We start from the raw sequence: 18,448 nt of genomic DNA on the forward strand, positions 1-18,448 counted from the left end.
GTGAGCGGCCGACCTGGAGGGGGGGGGGGGCACCACGCACGCCTCAAGTGCGCCGCGGATAGAGATAGACCGCGGCCGGACATTGACCGGCCGACGGCGCTGCACGCTGCAGCCTCTCTGGTTTGCCGAGAAGGTCGGAGTTCGAACTGACGCCTGACGGGTCCTAGACTCTCAGTTGGGGAGGTCTGGCCGATCTTTGTGGGTTGAGATGATTGAAAAGGCAATAGAGGCAGGCGGCAGCTACCAAAGGCCGAGCGCGGGCGGTAGCCAGTAGCCACCATAGGTCCGGGATGGTGTCCATTAACTATCAGCCACCATAGGTCCGGGATCGAGTCCATTAACTATCAGTCGCCATGGGGGAGGACGGGGTCCATTAACTATCACCCACCATAGGTCCGGGATGGACTCTCTCTGAAGCGGGGCTCGATGCCACAGGTGGTGGGCGGCTAAAGCGCCTATCCCCAGCTCGGCGGGAGCATCATCACAGATTACCGGCGGGCTTCTAAACAACCTGTGGAGCCTGCAACGCAGCACTTCAAAGCCGGCCCAATGACAACATAGGACAAAGTTCAAAGCGTCGATCTATACCGCTCACGCTGCCCTGAGTTTGGTAATGCTCGTTGGAACTGAACGGTTCGTAGGCAGATCACCTCTTAAGAAACTATGGAATTGTTTGGCACAAGAGCGGTATTTTTGGACTAAGTTTTACGACTTTTCTAAGATCTAAGCCCCAGTCAACTGCGCTTCGGTGCAGGGTGACGGTTCGTCCTGTGCTGTGTGCTGAGCCTGAGAAACGCCCGTCTCAGAGATCATCCCACGGAATGCCATACCGAAGCAAATATGAAAGCTCCGCCAGAGGCGCAAGATGGCTTCAATGCAACCGCATGGGGGCTTGATGTCCGTTTTGCTTAGTGTACCGTATATAAGAGCCTCAAGCCTGGCGGGCTGAAAATAGAACCCACACCGTGGAATCCATAACGGTGTTGGTCTTTTGATGAGTTGAAAATAGTTCTGAAAGCACCGTGCTCGGGGGCGATCGATGCGTGCACCCGAACAGTGGGCAAACAGCCGTAAATTGTCATCACGGCGGACGAATCTGACCGCTTCCCGTTGAACCACACATGCGAGCACCTCAGGCAGCAAACAGTGCTTATGATATTCAAAGTGCCCCCAATGGGCGGCCATGTTTAGACCCGTCCAGCCCGCTATCAAACCGAGTGAAGACATGCACGCCATAACTAAATACAGCCGTTCTGCACGTTATCAGCACATGTTCAGCATATGTGAGGCCAGTTGGAAGCGAGTCAGGCTTTAATGACGCACCATTTAACCGTTACAGTGACAGTGCATATGTGCATGCTAGTTTTATGGATATGAGAGTTTCACCATTGCAACACGGCAAAGCACTGTTGTAATACATGGCTAATTTGAAAACGCCAAATTAATTACTGGAAAGTGGAAGCCTAAGGACTAAACTGTTCGCTATGAATATCACGTATATGTAGTTAGCATCGAGTTAACCGTTGCAGCCTCTAACCATTGGGGGTATGTTGCGTCGGTTGGCACTGCAGCGTCAGATTAACTTACCGTGGTCTTCTCGAGGCAGCGTAACAAGTGGTGGTGCTGCATCTCGAAGATGTCGTCCTCCTTGTGCCCCTCGATCTCGAGGCCGGCCTCTTGCGCCGCCAGCCGAGCCTCCGAGGCCTTCTTCTTGTTGGCGAACGCCACGCCAGAAGAAGCCTTGGCCAGCTTGATCCTTGCCAATCGTGCTTTCTGTAACACAAACAACGCCCTTGCATGTGGTGACCTGTCTCCTATGATATACGGTCCTAACATGTGGTCAGATAGCCTGAGGGCACACCCAAACAGTCACCCGAGCTCCCGCAGTTACCGCGGCCAAATGACCTTTCAAAATGGACGTGGCTATGCATAAACTCTTTCCAATGGGCCTGGTGTCAGTGTTGCCTCGGAAATAGCCCAAGTTGTAACCGTGACGTCATAGTTAGATGACATTTATTCCTCCGTCGGGACAAAGAATTGTGATTTCGGGTCAAAGCGGGACACATCAGTACAACACTGCAGTGTAGGAAGACAAACAGGAGTCAGTAGCTGGTTAGATGGCCACTGAAACCTTCTCGACAGGACCACCGGCGTGCTCTTAGCTCTGCACCGGTCCTCCGGCGCCCTCCCGCTCGGGATGGACCTACTTAGCGCCGGTCGGGACTGGTTCAAGTCTACAAGACACACAACATCAAAGCAAACGCTAGGCACGCAGCCGTCTGTTGACGTGATCCTACCGCACCCTACCGATTTGTGAGCCACCGGGCCTCTCTCGTCTCGGGTGGACCCACTATAGTGAGTAGTGACTAGTGATGGACCTGCATAAAAGCGCTTCACGACAAATATTGTCTGTCGTAGTGGACTAAGTCGGACTGCAATTTACAGACCAATGGTCATTTGTACATACGATCATAACACAGTTAAGGGTGGCTTGGCTTCTCCGCATGCATAACTATAGTTATATCGTTAGCTTTTTCAGATAATGGCCTTGCTGACTGAAGCTGAACAATGTTATATTTTTATAGAACATGCTCGTTATTTATCTGGATGACACCGCTTAGACTCTGTCGTTTTATTCCAACATTTTAAATTACTATATTTTGCACTGGCGCTGACCAAACTAATGTGCCACCGATAATGTTGGCTCTACAGCGTAAGAACTCGCGGAGCTCAGCGGGGATCGATTCGTCGGCTCCGGGCGACGGTGTGTATTCTCCTTCTAATCGAATTACACCCGACAAACAAGGTTGATTAATTTTCAGCTGCCTAAGCGGTAGCGGTGGCGATGGCGGTCGTAGTGGAGGCTAAGGTGGCGGCGGTGTGGCAGCGGTTGCGGTGGAGGTGTGGCAGCGATTGCGGTGGCGGTGATGACGGCGGCTGCGGTGCTGATGATGACGGCGGTTGCGGTGCCGGTGGCAGTTGCGGTATGCGGTCTTGAATGGTAAAACCAGCGAAACTATAGCGAGCACAAATGACATTGCAGATATGAAGCTGAGACCACAGATTTACATACCTACCTCACGATATGGGACTGGGGCGCGGATTGCAGTCACAGATATCAGAAATAACAGCAACGTTTGTACATCATGGTACTACTCTCTGGAAGCCAATACAGCCAAGACCAACACGGGTTCAAGTCTACAAGACACAGAACATTAACTCAGGCGGTAAGCAGCACTAACCTTTTGCGCCTTGCGTTTGTCGGCGCGCTGGCTCTGGTGGTAGATCCGGCTGAAGTTGGAGACGATGACGGGCACGGGCAGAGCGATGACGAGCACGCCGCTGAGGGAGCACACGCCGCCCACCAGCTTCCCCATGGCCGTGCTGGGCACCATGTCACCGTACCTGCCGACACAGAGGTGGACTGATGAGAACACTCATCAGATTCCTACGGAGTCCAGTCAGAAGTCAAGACAACATGCAATTTGCAATTCTATTGATGTTGAGAAAATGTGCAAGTCACTTCTGAACAAAACATACCGTTCTTTCGAGAAATTTTATGGACTCGTGAGCAGCTCGACGATAAAAGCTAGCTTATGGGGTCAGCTGTAATGGTACGGGCATTGTTCAACACGGAAGTAGGAGAGACTGTGAGGATAACAGACCTGACACGGCCTCGTCGCCCATTACTACGGACTGCGATTTCGGCCGACATCCGTGACTGTCACAACAACACATAAAGCCAGACACTTCAATAAACCTCGCTGACGTGCATTGTCTCCGAGGAGGAGGGACGGACGACTGTTTACAACCGAGGGCTATTTGGCCTGTCAGCCCCGCGCCAAAACAGCGCGCCATGGATGCGGCCCCGCCCCGAGAAATGTTCGCACAGACGATTACCTATTTTTACATGTTCCGCACACAGCCTGATGTGTTGCGATTGAAAACTTTGTGGTGGTTTTGTAAAGCAGTGCTATGGCAGAATACTGCTAAATGCCCATTGTTGAATCAACTAACTTCAAATGCCAATTCTGATTTTCACCATTGTATCATCATACGAGACGGGCAGTCCGCTTTCTTTTTAGCCACACCAAAAATGTGCGCCAAAAAGCGCACTTTTTAGCACCAAAAATGTGTTTCACCTCAATCACAATTTCCAAGTTGAGCGCTCATTTTTGCATAAAACATTATTATGACTTTTCATGATGTTTCAGACGAGGATACGTTATGTCATTGCATCTCTTTTTAGCATCAATAAGTTTCACAATGAAATAATACAAGTTATATAAATGGCATTTATATGTAACACATGCTCACATCAGCATGATAACAACCGCGTCTGAGTATACCCTATCCAATCTTTTACCCGTATCCTGACGGGCCGTTGGCGTGTGTTTTCGGCTCCTCAGCACTGAAGGTAATCACGATGGTGGGCCACGGCCGATTACTCAAGCGGACCATCCATCTGAACACTCGTTACTGCGGCGCGGCGTGGCGCTACGGCGGCCGCGGCTACGGCCGGCACGGCCGCCCGCCCTGGCGCTCCTCCAAAGCGGCGTGTCATGGGACCGGCGGTTTTATGCGCGCGCGACGGACGCAGTTGGAGTAGCGTGTCCTATACGCCATCAGCAGCGGGATAGGTGTGTGTCGGTGGGACCAAAGCAGTGGTTAGAGCTTGAAGGATGAATAGGCGCCGCAGTCTCGCAGATTTCATTGACAGAATGGAGCACCAGGACCCGCCTCACCAGCGCATGCACGGGTGGAGCACATAATCCACACAAGAGAAACCACGGAACTAACAGCATGTGAAACAAGGGAACCACAGATACGGTGCAATAAAACCCACACTAAAGTTGCAGTGGAGCTGAGCTGCTGGCCGCATGCCGCGCGTCAAGATCCATGTCGATATGTGTTTTGCTGTCTCATGTCCGATGTCTTTGAGCCCCTGTGGTCGCTGCTGATCACCGTTTATGTCAGCCTGATGTGTTGCTGTCCCACCGCGGCGTCCGGTCCCGCTGCGTGCTCAGGTGTATTCTGTCGGCGCGCGACCGGCCCGCCGTCAGCGCCGCTCTCGGTCAGCGCCGCCCGCCACGCTCTCATACACTCAGCCCCGGGCCACGGCAGCCCCACACGAGGATCGAGCTCGACCCCCGCCGTTCCTTTCGCTGTCGACCAATTTACGTCCAGAGTTGACACTTATCGCTCACATTTTGTCAGATTCCTGCCTTCCCCGCGAAAATATTACGCTGCTTCCTGGCTGGCTGGAAAGAAATAACTGGTCTCGTATCGACCTGGCCGCAGGAGAGCGCCAGACGGCGCTACCAATCTAACTAAACCAACTAATGTAACACTGGAGGAGATGAGGTTACGACAGGTCAGGACCAAAACAGGGAGTTACGGGACGTCACCAAATCGCAGTCATTAAAGCCATTAGTGGCCATTGACGTCACAGACGGACATTTAATAGGTCATTGAGTAAAGAACATACGCAAAAGGCCTGTAAGCTAACAAAGGTGTCATAAAATGAAGTTAATGATTGCACAACATGGCGATTTTTTCCAAATCCTTTCAATCCCTGGGTATTTTTGAAGGAAGTTGCACAAAACGCATGAAATTGGCTATACCTACCATTTGCGAAGAAAACTTTAAAAAGAAGTTTGATGATGGTCAGGCTTGGCAATTGGCAAAACTATCGGTAACATAACTGCATCATGCAACTCAAGTGCAAATTGTTGCGAGCGGTTTATTGATGTTTTTGTTTTTAAGTCACGTCTGACCGGTCTCGAAAACAAAGTACATATAATTGCTTTTTCCCTTTGCCCACTGCGCTTATTTGACAGGTAAAATAAACAAAAGGAATGGGCATGTTAAAAGGTTTGTTAAGTGTGTTTGCTCGCGCCGCTCCGTATCTAAACATCCCTGGATCCTGCGACTACCTGCAGCAGGGACGAAAACGCCCAGGCCTGCAGCGGGCGAACCCAGGAGCACGTCAATGTCACTTTATCTTCCGTGACGTAATCAGCGAGCCTAGCCGTAATTAGCGCCGAGCATTATTTGCCACTGATGACGTCATTCATAAGTGCAATCTGACTGATCGTTTGGAGAGCAGATTTTCAGTGCTCACTGCATCTTATAATGACGAACCTGGGGAGGGCGGTGGGGAGGGGGGGGGGGTACCCGAGTGGCTGCTACGGTGAGCAGATCGTCCACCGAAATGCTCAGAGACGGCGCGTGACGGCCAAATTAAAGCGTCCGACTCGGGGCTGTTTGTCAGGCGGAACATCACGTAACTGACGCTGCCGAGAGTCCGAGACCGCTGCGTTGGCAGTGCGTTTGATTCGGAGCGGGCCGCGTGGCTGCTGCACCACCGCGCCAAGCTTCAAAGGCCGCGACACTTATTGGCGAATCCGGAAAGGTGGTTTGGGACATCTGTTCTTCGGGGCTTGCTCTTTAAAGCGTGTACTTTTCCAAAAATCGGGCCTTGCTTCCTCATAATACGTTTGGTAGACTGAATTGAATTTTTCCTAAAAGTTGTTACAGGTAAGCAATGGGCAATGATTGGTCACTTGTTCAGCATCAAGTTATTTTACTTGCACTTTGAACTCTAAAAACTGTCCAGTTTTCTCCCTAAGTGAAGAAAACGACCAATTTTGTTATTTTCAGACATTGGGGGAGGATAATGCCCCAAATGTCTCCTTCACAGATTTACCAGTGACTGCACGGCGGGTTCGGCGGTTCGCTAATGCTGAGAAGTCTCTCGGCCGGCCGATCTCCCAACGTCCGTCCCCGACGAGACCTCTCCGGCACATGAGAGAGCCGACTTCCCAGTCAGCCGGCCCCGCCCCCGACCTGCCCCTGACGGGACCGGTCACGCACGTGCTCGCCGTGTGCGTGACGTCACGGCCGCTGTCTGCTGACGTCACTGCTGGCACCAGCTGTGGATAGGCGAGCCCGGCCGGTGACGCCTCCTAATTGAAGAGGGCCTGTCCGTGTAAAAAAACACACGCGATCGCCAGCTGGTATCCTGAGAAGGTGGCCAATCGGAGCGCGGGACCAGGTTGCGCTTACCTGAGGACTTAGCATTCATCAAAGGCATAGGCGGCGGAACGGGAAGGGCACTGCAGTCTGCAGGGCACCGTGCACCCCTTTGATTTTGGCATTTTAACACTAGCCCTATGGGCGTTGCATGGAAAGAATGGGACCAAAAGTCGGCAGTGCCCCCCCTCCCCTTTAATTGAATGTGTTCCGCCGCTACTGATCAAAGGTCACTGTCCTCCAGGTCAAAGTGGCGACTGGCGGCAACAGTACTGTTATGTGGATTTGCATTGCTTGGGCCTGTGACGTCATTTGGCTTCCACCAATAGGCGCTCGGTTTACTTTTGTATGACCCATACGAGGTCACGCCAGGGCGGTGACCGGGACGGTCGGTCAGTTGGAGGATAGCTCTCGCCACGTAAGTACCTCGGGTCGGTGTTAGGGTCGTCCACGCCAGGGGTTCTGGCGGGACGTCTCCCCTTCCCCCGCGAACAGTGTCATTCCGATATTCCCGGCTTGAAATCGTCTGCGCCAGGGGTTCTGGCGGGACGTACGTATCTCAACTGTGCAATATACCAAAGTCAAACGTAACACTGGTGTCAGAAGTGGGATAAATATTTTGTAATCAGTTCTAAGCCTTGCATTGCATAAATCTTATTTGTGACTTTGCTAATAGGCACTGACTCTTTGAGTATTTAATCCCGGGGAAAGAATGAATGACAGGGAGGAAAGGAGGAACAAAAGGGAGAGTAGGAATCAGGAGCGTGCTGAGCTCATGGCTGCTAGACACGACAATCCGGTAAGCGAGGAAGAAGAGGACGGTGGGATAGACAAGAACACCAAGGTGCTGCAAGAACAAATAAATATGTTTGGGGCTCAAATGGAGTTGATGCAAAACAACATGCTGTCGGTTATCAAGGCAGTTTCAGATCTGAAGGAGCATGTGTCTGCGGCACCTCCTCCTGGCGCCAGCGGCCCCATCACATCGGAAGTGACTGCAGTGAGCGCACCAGCTCCGCAACACACGGTTTCGGAAACTGTGGTGCCACACACGGTGTCGGAGGCAGCAACGTCGAGAACACATCAAATGAAGCCCCAAGAATTTGACGGTACGGTGTCCTGGCCGGCATACAGAGCCCAGTTCGAGCTGATAGCGACAAACAACGGCTGGGAAGACGCTGAAAAGGCAGCGTATTTGGCGGGCAGCTTGAAGGGCACCGCCCTCGAACTTCTGGGACACCTCTCGCCCGAAACGCAGAGGAACTACACAACGCTAGTACTGGCATTAGAACAGCGGTTTGGAACGGCGAACCAAGACCAGCTGTTTCGTGCCCAGCTCCGCTCTAGAATCCGAGGTGCCGGCGAATCACTGGCAACGCTAGCGCAGGACGTGGAACGACTTGCGCATTGTGCATATCCCAGAGCACCGGAGGGTTTCCGGGCTACCATCATATGCGACCAGTTTATCGATGCGTTGCAGGATGTCGACATGCAAGTAGCAGTACGACAGGGACGGCCCGGAAACATTCAGCAGGCACTGGCATCCGCACTGGAGTACGAGTCCATCAGGCGGGCAGCATCTGTTGGGTCCGCATTTGCAGCCCGGAAAACCCACGTTCAGAATGCTGAACGTCCTTTACAGGAGAATGTGATGGAGCAAATATTGCGGAGGATTGAAGAACTGGAGGCCCAGCAAGCTCGCACATCATCCAGAAGGCCAACCAACAACGACAGAGGCAGTCGAGCATCTGCAGCGACGGGCCCCTGCTGGAATTGCGATCAGATGGGGCATCTACGACGTGACTGTCGTAAGCCAAAACGAGCTCATCCGGCTGGTGAATCGAGGAATTCGGCTGCAGCTCCACCTTATACCCCCAGGGTAAGAGGTCTCAATGTCATGGACAGTGTTCAGGTGGACGGAGCAATAAACGGCAAACCCTGTCCGGTGATTGTCGATTCTGGCGCGAACCAGACTATTATCCGCAGGGACGTCCTGGAAGTGGAGGATTTGCCTCCAGCGAAAGAGAGACTGAACGACGTCACGGGGCGCTGCTCAGCACTGTGGGGGCCGCTGGAGGTACAGCTAAAAATAGGACATTTTCAGTCGACTCACAGTGTCTATGTATCGGAACAGCTAACCGAGCGCTGCATCTTGGGGTTGGACTACCTCAGGAAACACCGATGTGTGCTGGACGTGGGTAACATGATCTTGAACGTGGATGGGACAGATATTCCTGCATTTTCCGGCTCAGGATCAGGAAATCAAGAGTACAGAGCTTTCAGGGTTCAAGTGAGGAAGTCAGTCTCTACCCGTCACGGCGTCAGGCAACCGATACATCTTGGTGGCAATGGATTATTTCACGAAATGGCCGGAAGAGTACGCGATCCCAAACCAAGAGGCTACGACCGTGGCAAGGAAACTGGTCGATGAGTTCTTCGCGCGCTTCGGGATGCCGAATGAGCTTCACTCCGACCAAGGACGAAATTTCGAGAGTGCCGTCTTCAAGGAATGCTGCAGCCTGATGGGTGTCCGAAAAACGAGGACGACGGCCCTACATCCAGAATCGGACGGAATGGTTGAACGGTTTAACGCAACACTTGGACAGCAACTGGCTAAATTCTGCAGGGACAATCAAGCCAGTTGGGATGAAAAGCTCCCTTTGATGCTGATGGCCTATCGCTCAGCGGAGCATGAATCGACTGGATATACGCCAGCCAGACTGATGAGTGGCCGAGAACTCCGCCTTCCTATCGATGTGACCACCGGAGTACCTCCAGCCGACGCTGTAACCGATAACCTGCCTCAGTATGTAGAAGAGACGAGAAAAAGTCTTATCAACATACATCAGCATGTGCGAGAGAACTTGAAGATCGCGTCAGGATCCATGAAACTACAGCATGATGCCAAGGCCACACAGAAAGTTTTGGAGCCAGGGGACAAAGTGTGGCTCTACAACCCAAAGAGGAGGAAAGGCATGTGCCCGAAACTAGCCTCTGATTGGGAAGGACCTTTCATTATTGCCAACAGGCTGTCCGACGTCATTTATCGAATCAGAGGAGAAGGGCGATCTAAGCCAAAAATCGTGCACATCAACAGGCTCTGGAAAAGGCATGAGGACGCAAAGTTCACTTGGTCACGAGACCCCACCAGGGTAACGGAAGAGGCCCTCACAACGGAACACTCGACCGAAGACTCCACCTCCGGCACAGAAGCAGCGGCACAAACAGGATCCGGTGGCGATCCTGACCTGATGGGAATCACGGGTGGCCCCGAGAGTCCCTCTGTCCCTGTCAATGGACCTCCCCTGGTTGACACGATCACTCACGCGACAGGGCACCTCTTGGACAGACCAGCAGCCGGGGGAACCGGGGTAGGTGACGATTCGATTGCGACAATGGGCGACATCAGGACGAGAACGCAGACTGATAGGGCTACCAGAGTCCGCAGAGCACCGGCATGGCTTGCTGACTTTGTGCTCGACGTCTAAAGACGTTAAGATCTTGCTGACAGACATGCTGTGCCCTCGGCAATGATGACAGAACTCTCGAAATTGACATCTTGACCGGTTGTCGCCAGGCTCTCGGGGGATCCGAGACTGGAAGCCGCAAGATGGACGACGAAGCAGTGTTGTGGGACTCGGACTTGGAGGAGTTCCTCAGTCAAGCAGTGCAGCAGCTATCTTCACAAGCAGCACCTGAGGGGAGAACCCATCTGCTTCTAGGCGATTCGATCGCCAGAGATGCACCGGTGGGCGTCTCGCCTCCAGACCTTCTTCTTCGTCTCGAGAAGGGCGGACACAGCTGGGCACGACTGGCGATGGAAATTGACGGGGACATCGACTTGTGGTGCCGCGCGGCCAAAGGCTACGGTCGGCCATTGGGCCGAGCTGTAGTCTGGATGACGGGGAATGACATTTACCCACGGCACGGTACCCGCATCTCCGGAATGAACCTCGACGACCTCAAGAGGAACGCGACCGAAGTAGTTCGATCCCTGCGGAAAGTGACTGAGGAGGTGGTGATCTTGGGGCCGTTACCCAGATGGAAATTCGACACTAACAAGACCTGGACCCAGACGCCGGCGTTTCACGCTGAACGAAGCCTAAAGCACACTTTCTGTGACAGTGCCGGCGTAGGCTTCGAGAATTTGGGACGGACTCTGACTGTCACTCGTGGCAAATGCAAAGCGTTAGTGCCGTCGGTCAGCATCTACTTCGCATCCGACGGCATTCATCTATCCCACCGCGGATACGAGAAGGTGCTCGACAAACTGCCAAGCTGGCTTACGTGGGCATCACGTGAAGACGAGTGATAGGTGTAGTTATCTGCCTGTAGGTTGCAGTGGGAAGTGCTTGCCTTTTTTGTTAATTGTTGATTTATTTTGCCCTTGTGGCTTTCGGTAAATGTTTTTTTTTTCAAGCGGAAAAAAAATATTGGAGGGGGGCAGTGTTATGTGGATTTGCATTGCTTGGGCCTGTGACGTCATTTGGCTTCCACCAATAGGCGCTCGGTTTACTTTTGTATGACCCATACGAGGTCACGCCAGGGCGGTGACCGGGACGGTCGGTCAGTTGGAGGATAGCTCTCGCCACGTAAGTACCTCGGGTCGGTGTTAGGGTCGTCCACGCCAGGGGTTCTGGCGGGACGTCTCCCCTTCCCCCGCGAACAGTGTCATTCCGATATTCCCGGCTTGAAATCGTCTGCGCCAGGGGTTCTGGCGGGACGTACGTATCTCAACTGTGCAATATACCAAAGTCAAACGTAACAGTACATATAGGCGCTAAATGAGACACATCCCTCGCCAGGCGAGGGCCCTTTCCATAACACGGACGGTGAGGGGGGTTGTTCGACCCCCCCCCCTGGCAATTGGCTCCTATGGCACTTAGAAGCACCAAATTTACAGGGTAGGTGGGTCCATAGGAGATCTCGCCCCTGTGAAAGTTTGGTGACTCTAAGTCAATATTTAGGTGGGTTTTGGGGGGTATGAGTGCAAAAATTTTGCTGAAACATGTCAAACGTGTTTCGCTTACAACTTTTTACCCAGTAAAGATAGAACGAAAATAAAAGCACCAGTGAACTCACGACGCCTGTGCGCATCGAATGATATACTTTATTGTCAATTTATGTGAATTCTGGAATTCAGTTGCGGTTGCCGCTAAGCTAGTCCAATTTTACCCTGACCTTGTACCGGTTTTTGTGACCTGGTGACCTGACCTGAAAAGACTGGGACTTCAAATTTTCAGGATATGTGCGAAAAAGCTGCCCCAGAGAGTATGCCAAATTTGGCGGCGCTACGCGCCGCCGTTTTTACGTTATTTGCGAAAAACCTTAGGGGGGTTGCATCAACCCCCCCTCGCCGGGCGAGGGATACCCCACTGCGCCGCGCCGGTTGCTGTAAATAAGATAGCGAAAGGCATCACATCTGATATAACTAATAGGTAACTAGAATCGAACTGTTCGAAAATCTACGCAGCATCTTTGGCAACCGTTATAGACATAAAAAGAAAGAACAACGCGATAGTGTGTTTCCCAGTATGGTCTTGCAATCAAAGCTTTAGGTTTTATAGTGCATTTTTATAGGTACTTGAGAAATATGCTTAATATTTCTCAAATCTAAAACCATAAATCTATGCTTTTAGGCATCCCAAGGTCCACATCTCTTGCACAAACAAAATTAACCCTTGAAGCTTATGTCCTAACGTCAAGACTCTGGGGAAGCTGTTAAATATATTATCATTCTTACGGTAAAGTCAAAACATGCAGTGAAGGGCATGAACGATACATAATCGCGACAGAAGTGTCAAAGTGATGTAGGATTTTTGGGTTTCAGCGCAGGACCGTATACGAAGGTCTTGACGTTATCTTTGCTCAGCCGGCGAGCGGCGAAGTTTTATGTGCTAAGCTTCGCCGCGGGAATTATTGACTGGCTATGACACTGCTCCAAATAACGTTTGTTTGCAGGGACTTCAAATTTTATATGCCCTTGGCTATGCCCATGGAACATTATGCCTTACTGTCATGATTTGTCTGCAATTAGTTATGGTCAAAGCTGTTTAATAAGGTGCCTTGATGATACGAGCGAATGGTATTCCAGGCGACATTTTGCTGATCTGCGAAGACTAAAAAAGACGAAATCGCGAGATGAGGGCCCATGCAATGAAGATGATGGCAGTTTAGCTTAGCTCCACTAATTCATTCCGATAGCACATAAAAAAGCATAAAAATGCCAGCTAAACCATTGTGCTTTATGGCGGCAAACGATGTTTGTATTATAAAATCAGTTCCTCCACAAGTCCATAGCCCGTGTGTCACCGTTATGATATGTTGCATAGAACTATAAGGAGGCACTCTGCTCAGTAGCGGTGGTCCTTGCATCAGTCTCACATGTAGAATATCCATTCTGATTCGATGTTTGTCGTGCTCCCCGCCCGTATAATGCCAATGTGCCTGCCCCGGCGAGTTCCAGGTAACACGTACCGTGGGAGAGCCCAGGTGGCCACCATCTGGACGCGCCGACCCGGCCGACAGAACGGACCAGCGAGCATACCGTCTGAGGCCCGCCGCCGCGCGCCGCTCTCAGACCGCAGAATGGGGCGATGACATTTGCCGTGCGACCATCAATACAGGCCCACCGGGGTCTACACCTGACCATGCGTTAGCCAATAGTTATTCATTCTATAACTATATCAAATAAGTAAAAAATAAGTAAAAAATGAAATGGTCAGTAGATCTACCTACTTGCATATGATTTGTCAAACGACGGAAACAAGTTCGCACGAAGGTCTTTTCCCCACCGTCGGCGACTGGTGGGGACCGGTGGGTCAGAGGAGCCCACCAGTGCCTCGTCGCCCCACCGCCACCGTGAAGCCCGCCCGCTTTATAGTTTCCCAGCCACCGGCGAAATGAACCTCATCTACTAACGGTATGCCGCAGTTCACAGCAGTGACATTATCGCACACTGCCCGGGAAACACTCAATTTATCTCCCGGTCCAATAGACCATTATTGGTAATCTATGGGCGCCGCCTCAGAGAGCTGCTCTCTAGGCAGAGCGGTAGAGGATAGGGAGGGTGCTCCGCTGCTCTAATGAAGCTTGGTAGATCATTTTATTGATTGCTTGATAATGTTCTTATAAGTTATATTATTGAAAATAATTATCCTTTGTCAACGTATAACAGCTGTATACCAGACAAAAATAAATGTTATGCTACTAGCAGTAGCCAATTCATGTCAGTCCTAAGAGTACGAGAGTTGCCTATCGATCATGCTGCAGTGCAGGATGTCCTTGGCAAACGACAGTTTTATAGCGCACCCCGGCAATGCATTACCAAGTGACGTCATCGATTTACGTCACACGGCCACCAGAAGCGCTGACGTCATCCGCGCGCTGGGACAGTCGGCGAAAAACGCCTCTTGCGACACCGGCAGTGACCTGACAGCGACACCGACACCGGCTCTGACATCATCGATACTGAAACCGACACTGAGGACGTGCCACAGCCGATTGAAAAGTCAGACAAGAAAGAGCTGTCACTGGTCAGGGGAGGTCTCAATTCATAACTCTACATACGTGCTCGTTGATGTTTCGCAGATACACTTCACTACAGGACGTCAAACCCCTTGAGACCCCACTTTTTTGCGATAATTTTTAAATGCGTCAATTCTCGTTGACAATATTCTGGCAATATGTGTTTCAGAACCTGCCGAAACTTTTATTACTAAGGTATTTTGACGCCAAACGATTATGAAAGGTACTTCTCATTCACTCGTAATGTTAAATTTCACGGAACGAATCTGCTGTTTGGGTAGAGGCTACGCGCTCATGGGGCGGAGCCACGTAATGACGTCAGCGCTAAGCTCCGCCCTACCCCTCCGGCGCTCCTTGCCCGGCGACCGGTCACTCGCTCCATTCAGGCTTGATGGTAGGCGGTGGCTGGTAGCGGTAGCGGGCGCTGATAGATGGCATTTAGAGCAGATGGCGCTGGTGGCGGGGCTCGAGTGTGGCCGAGCGCAAGCCTCTGCCCGGGCCTGAATTGACCTTAACATTACGAGTGAATGAGAAGTACCTTCCATAATCGTTTGGCGTCAAAATACCTTTGTAATAAAAGTTTCGGCAGGTTCTGAAACATGCATTGCCAGAATATTGTCAACGAAAGTTGACGCATTTAAAAATTATCGCAAAAAAGTGGGGTCTCAAGGGGTTTGACGTTCATAGTAATCACTAGTCGCTCTTATCTGTTCCTCTCCTTTCTCTTCTCCCGTCTCCATACTTGTCTGCTGTGCTCTCCCGAAGATTCAGTCTGTCTACCCGTCGCACATGGTGTCATCGCCACCGTCTCTCCATCTCTCCGCATTCGCCTCTGTCACCCCTTTCTCGTCTCTCTTATCCGTTCTCGTCTTCTCTGAGTTCTCCTCACCGTTTCCATCTCTCCATCTCTCCATCTCTCTGTCTATCAGTCTCTCCGTCTCTTCGCCTCCCCGTCTCTCTCCGGACCCCGGTGCGGGTCTCGGCCTCGCCGTCTCCCTGTTTCCGTCTCTCCATCTCTCCGTCTCTTCGTCTCTCAACCTCTCTGTTTTCGTCTCCGTCTCTCCGTCCCCGGTGTGAGTCTCTGTCTCTACATATGTATCCGTCTCTCTCCGTGCCCTGTATGAATCTCACTCTCTCCGTCTCTCCGTCTCTTTCCGGTCCAAGCGCGGGTCTCGGTCTCTGGGTATCTTCATCTCTCCGTTCCCGTCTAAGTCTCTCTCCACGCCCGGTGCGGGTCTCGGTCTCGCAGTCATCTGCAGCAGGCGGCGGTAATTTGGCGACGTGGCCGGTGGCCGGCGGGCGGCCGCTGCCGGTGCCAAATCACCCGCGCCACCAGCTCTCCTCGGCACCCTTTGTACCGGGCTAATTGGGTAGCGCAACTGCACTGTGCGCGCGCCATTCTGTGCGTGAGGCAGGTCGGCGCGTCGACGGGCTCGGCGAGACAGACAGACAGACTGACAGACAGGCTCGGCTAGACAGACAGACAGACAGACAGACAGACAGACAGACAGACAGACAGACAGACAGACAGACAGACAGACAGACAGACAGACAGACAGACAGACAGACAGACAGACAGACAGACAGACAGACAGACAGACAGACAGACAGACAGACAGACAGACAGACAGACAGACAGACAGACAGACAGACAGACAGACAGACAGACAGACAGACAGACAGACAGACAGACAGACAGACAGACAGACAGACAGACAGACAGACAGACAGACAGACAGACAGACAGACAGACAGACAGACAGACAGACAGACAGACAGACAGACAGACAGACAGACAGACAGACAGACAGACAGACAGACAGACAGACAGACAGACAGACAGACAGACAGACAGACAGACAGACAGACAGACAGACAGACAGACAGACAGACAGACAGACAGACAGACAGACAGACAGACAGACAGACAGACAGACAGACAGACAGACAGACAGACAGACAGACAGACAGACAGACAGACAGACAGACAGACAGACAGACAGACAGACAGACAGACAGACAGACAGACAGACAGACAGACAGACAGACAGACAGACAGACAGACAGACAGACAGACAGACAGACAGACAGACAGACAGACAGACAGACAGACAGACAGACAGACAGACAGACAGACAGACAGACAGACAGACAGACAGACAGACAGACAGACAGACAGACAGACAGACAGACAGACAGACAGACAGACAGACAGACAGACAGACAGACAGACAGACAGACAGACAGACAGACAGACAGACAGACAGACAGACAGACAGACAGACAGACAGACAGACAGACAGACAGACAGACAGACAGACAGACAGACAGACAGACAGACAGACAGACAGACAGACAGACAGACAGACAGACAGACAGACAGACAGACAGACAGACAGACAGACAGACAGACAGACAGACAGACAGACAGACAGACAGACAGACAGACAGACAGACAGACAGACAGACAGACAGACAGACAGACAGACAGACAGACAGACAGACAGACAGACAGACAGACAGACAGACAGACAGACAGACAGACAGACAGACAGACAGACAGACAGACAGACAGACAGACAGACAGACAGACAGACAGACAGACAGACAGACAGACAGACAGACAGACAGACAGACAGACAGACAGACAGACAGACAGACAGACAGACAGACAGACAGACAGACAGACAGACAGACAGACAGACAGACAGACAGACAGACAGACAGACAGACAGACAGACAGACAGACAGACAGACAGACAGACAGACAGACAGACAGACAGACAGACAGACAGACAGACAGACAGACAGACAGACAGACAGACAGACAGACAGACAGACAGACAGACAGACAGACAGACAGACAGACAGACAGACAGACAGACAGACAGACAGACAGACAGACAGACAGACAGACAGACAGACAGACAGACAGACAGACAGACAGACAGACAGACAGACAGACAGACAGACAGACAGACAGACAGACAGACAGACAGACAGACAGACAGACAGACAGACAGACAGACAGACAGACAGACAGACAGACAGACAGACAGACAGACAGACAGACAGACAGACAGACAGACAGACAGACAGACAGACAGACAGACAGACAGACAGACAGACAGACAGACAGACAGACAGACAGACAGACAGACAGACAGACAGACAGACAGACAGACAGACAGACAGACAGACAGACAGACAGACAGACAGACAGACAGACAGACAGACAGACAGACAGACAGACAGACAGACAGACAGACAGACAGACAGACAGACAGACAGACAGACAGACAGACAGACAGACAGACAGACAGACAGACAGACAGACAGACAGACAGACAGACAGACAGACAGACAGACAGACAGACAGACAGACAGACAGACAGACAGACAGACAGACAGACAGACAGACAGACAGACAGACAGACAGACAGACAGACAGACAGACAGACAGACAGACAGACAGACAGACAGACAGACAGACAGACAGACAGACAGACAGACAGACAGACAGACAGACAGACAGACAGACAGACAGACAGACAGACAGACAGACAGACAGACAGACAGACAGACAGACAGACAGACAGACAGACAGACAGACAGACAGACAGACAGACAGACAGACAGACAGACAGACAGACAGACAGACAGACAGACAGACAGACAGACAGACAGACAGACAGACAGACAGACAGACAGACAGACAGATGGCCATACATACACGACACACAGTCAGAAAGACATCCCTACCTAACCGTGCATTAATACATTACATAACCTGGCCTTTTTTGCCTTATCGTTGGCCGTTGGCTACGGTAAGCACTGAGCGTGCTATGAATTTTATTTTTACCTGAGCTACCTCTCTACTTGTGCA

General features: G+C 51.7%; 1 protein-coding gene across 1 annotated transcript in view; it reads right to left on the reverse strand.

Annotated features, from left to right (window-relative positions):
* LOC122373666 (potassium voltage-gated channel protein Shal-like) overlaps nucleotides 1-18,448 on the reverse strand; it is a 56,053-nt gene that overhangs the window by 17,150 nt on the left and 20,455 nt on the right. Inside the window, exons 2-3 of the mRNA XM_043351956.1 lie at nucleotides 3,243-3,405; nucleotides 1,588-1,773 (exon numbers count right to left, since the gene is read on the reverse strand). Coding sequence (XP_043207891.1) covers nucleotides 1,588-1,773; nucleotides 3,243-3,405 — 349 coding nt within the window. The remainder of the gene's footprint in view (nucleotides 1-1,587; nucleotides 1,774-3,242; nucleotides 3,406-18,448) is intronic.

Source organism: Amphibalanus amphitrite, unplaced genomic scaffold, assembly GCF_019059575.1.
Source record: "Amphibalanus amphitrite isolate SeventyFive unplaced genomic scaffold, NRLGWU_Aamphi_draft 001532F_arrow, whole genome shotgun sequence".
In the NCBI taxonomy this organism is placed as follows: Eukaryota; Metazoa; Arthropoda; class Thecostraca; order Balanomorpha; family Balanidae; genus Amphibalanus; species Amphibalanus amphitrite.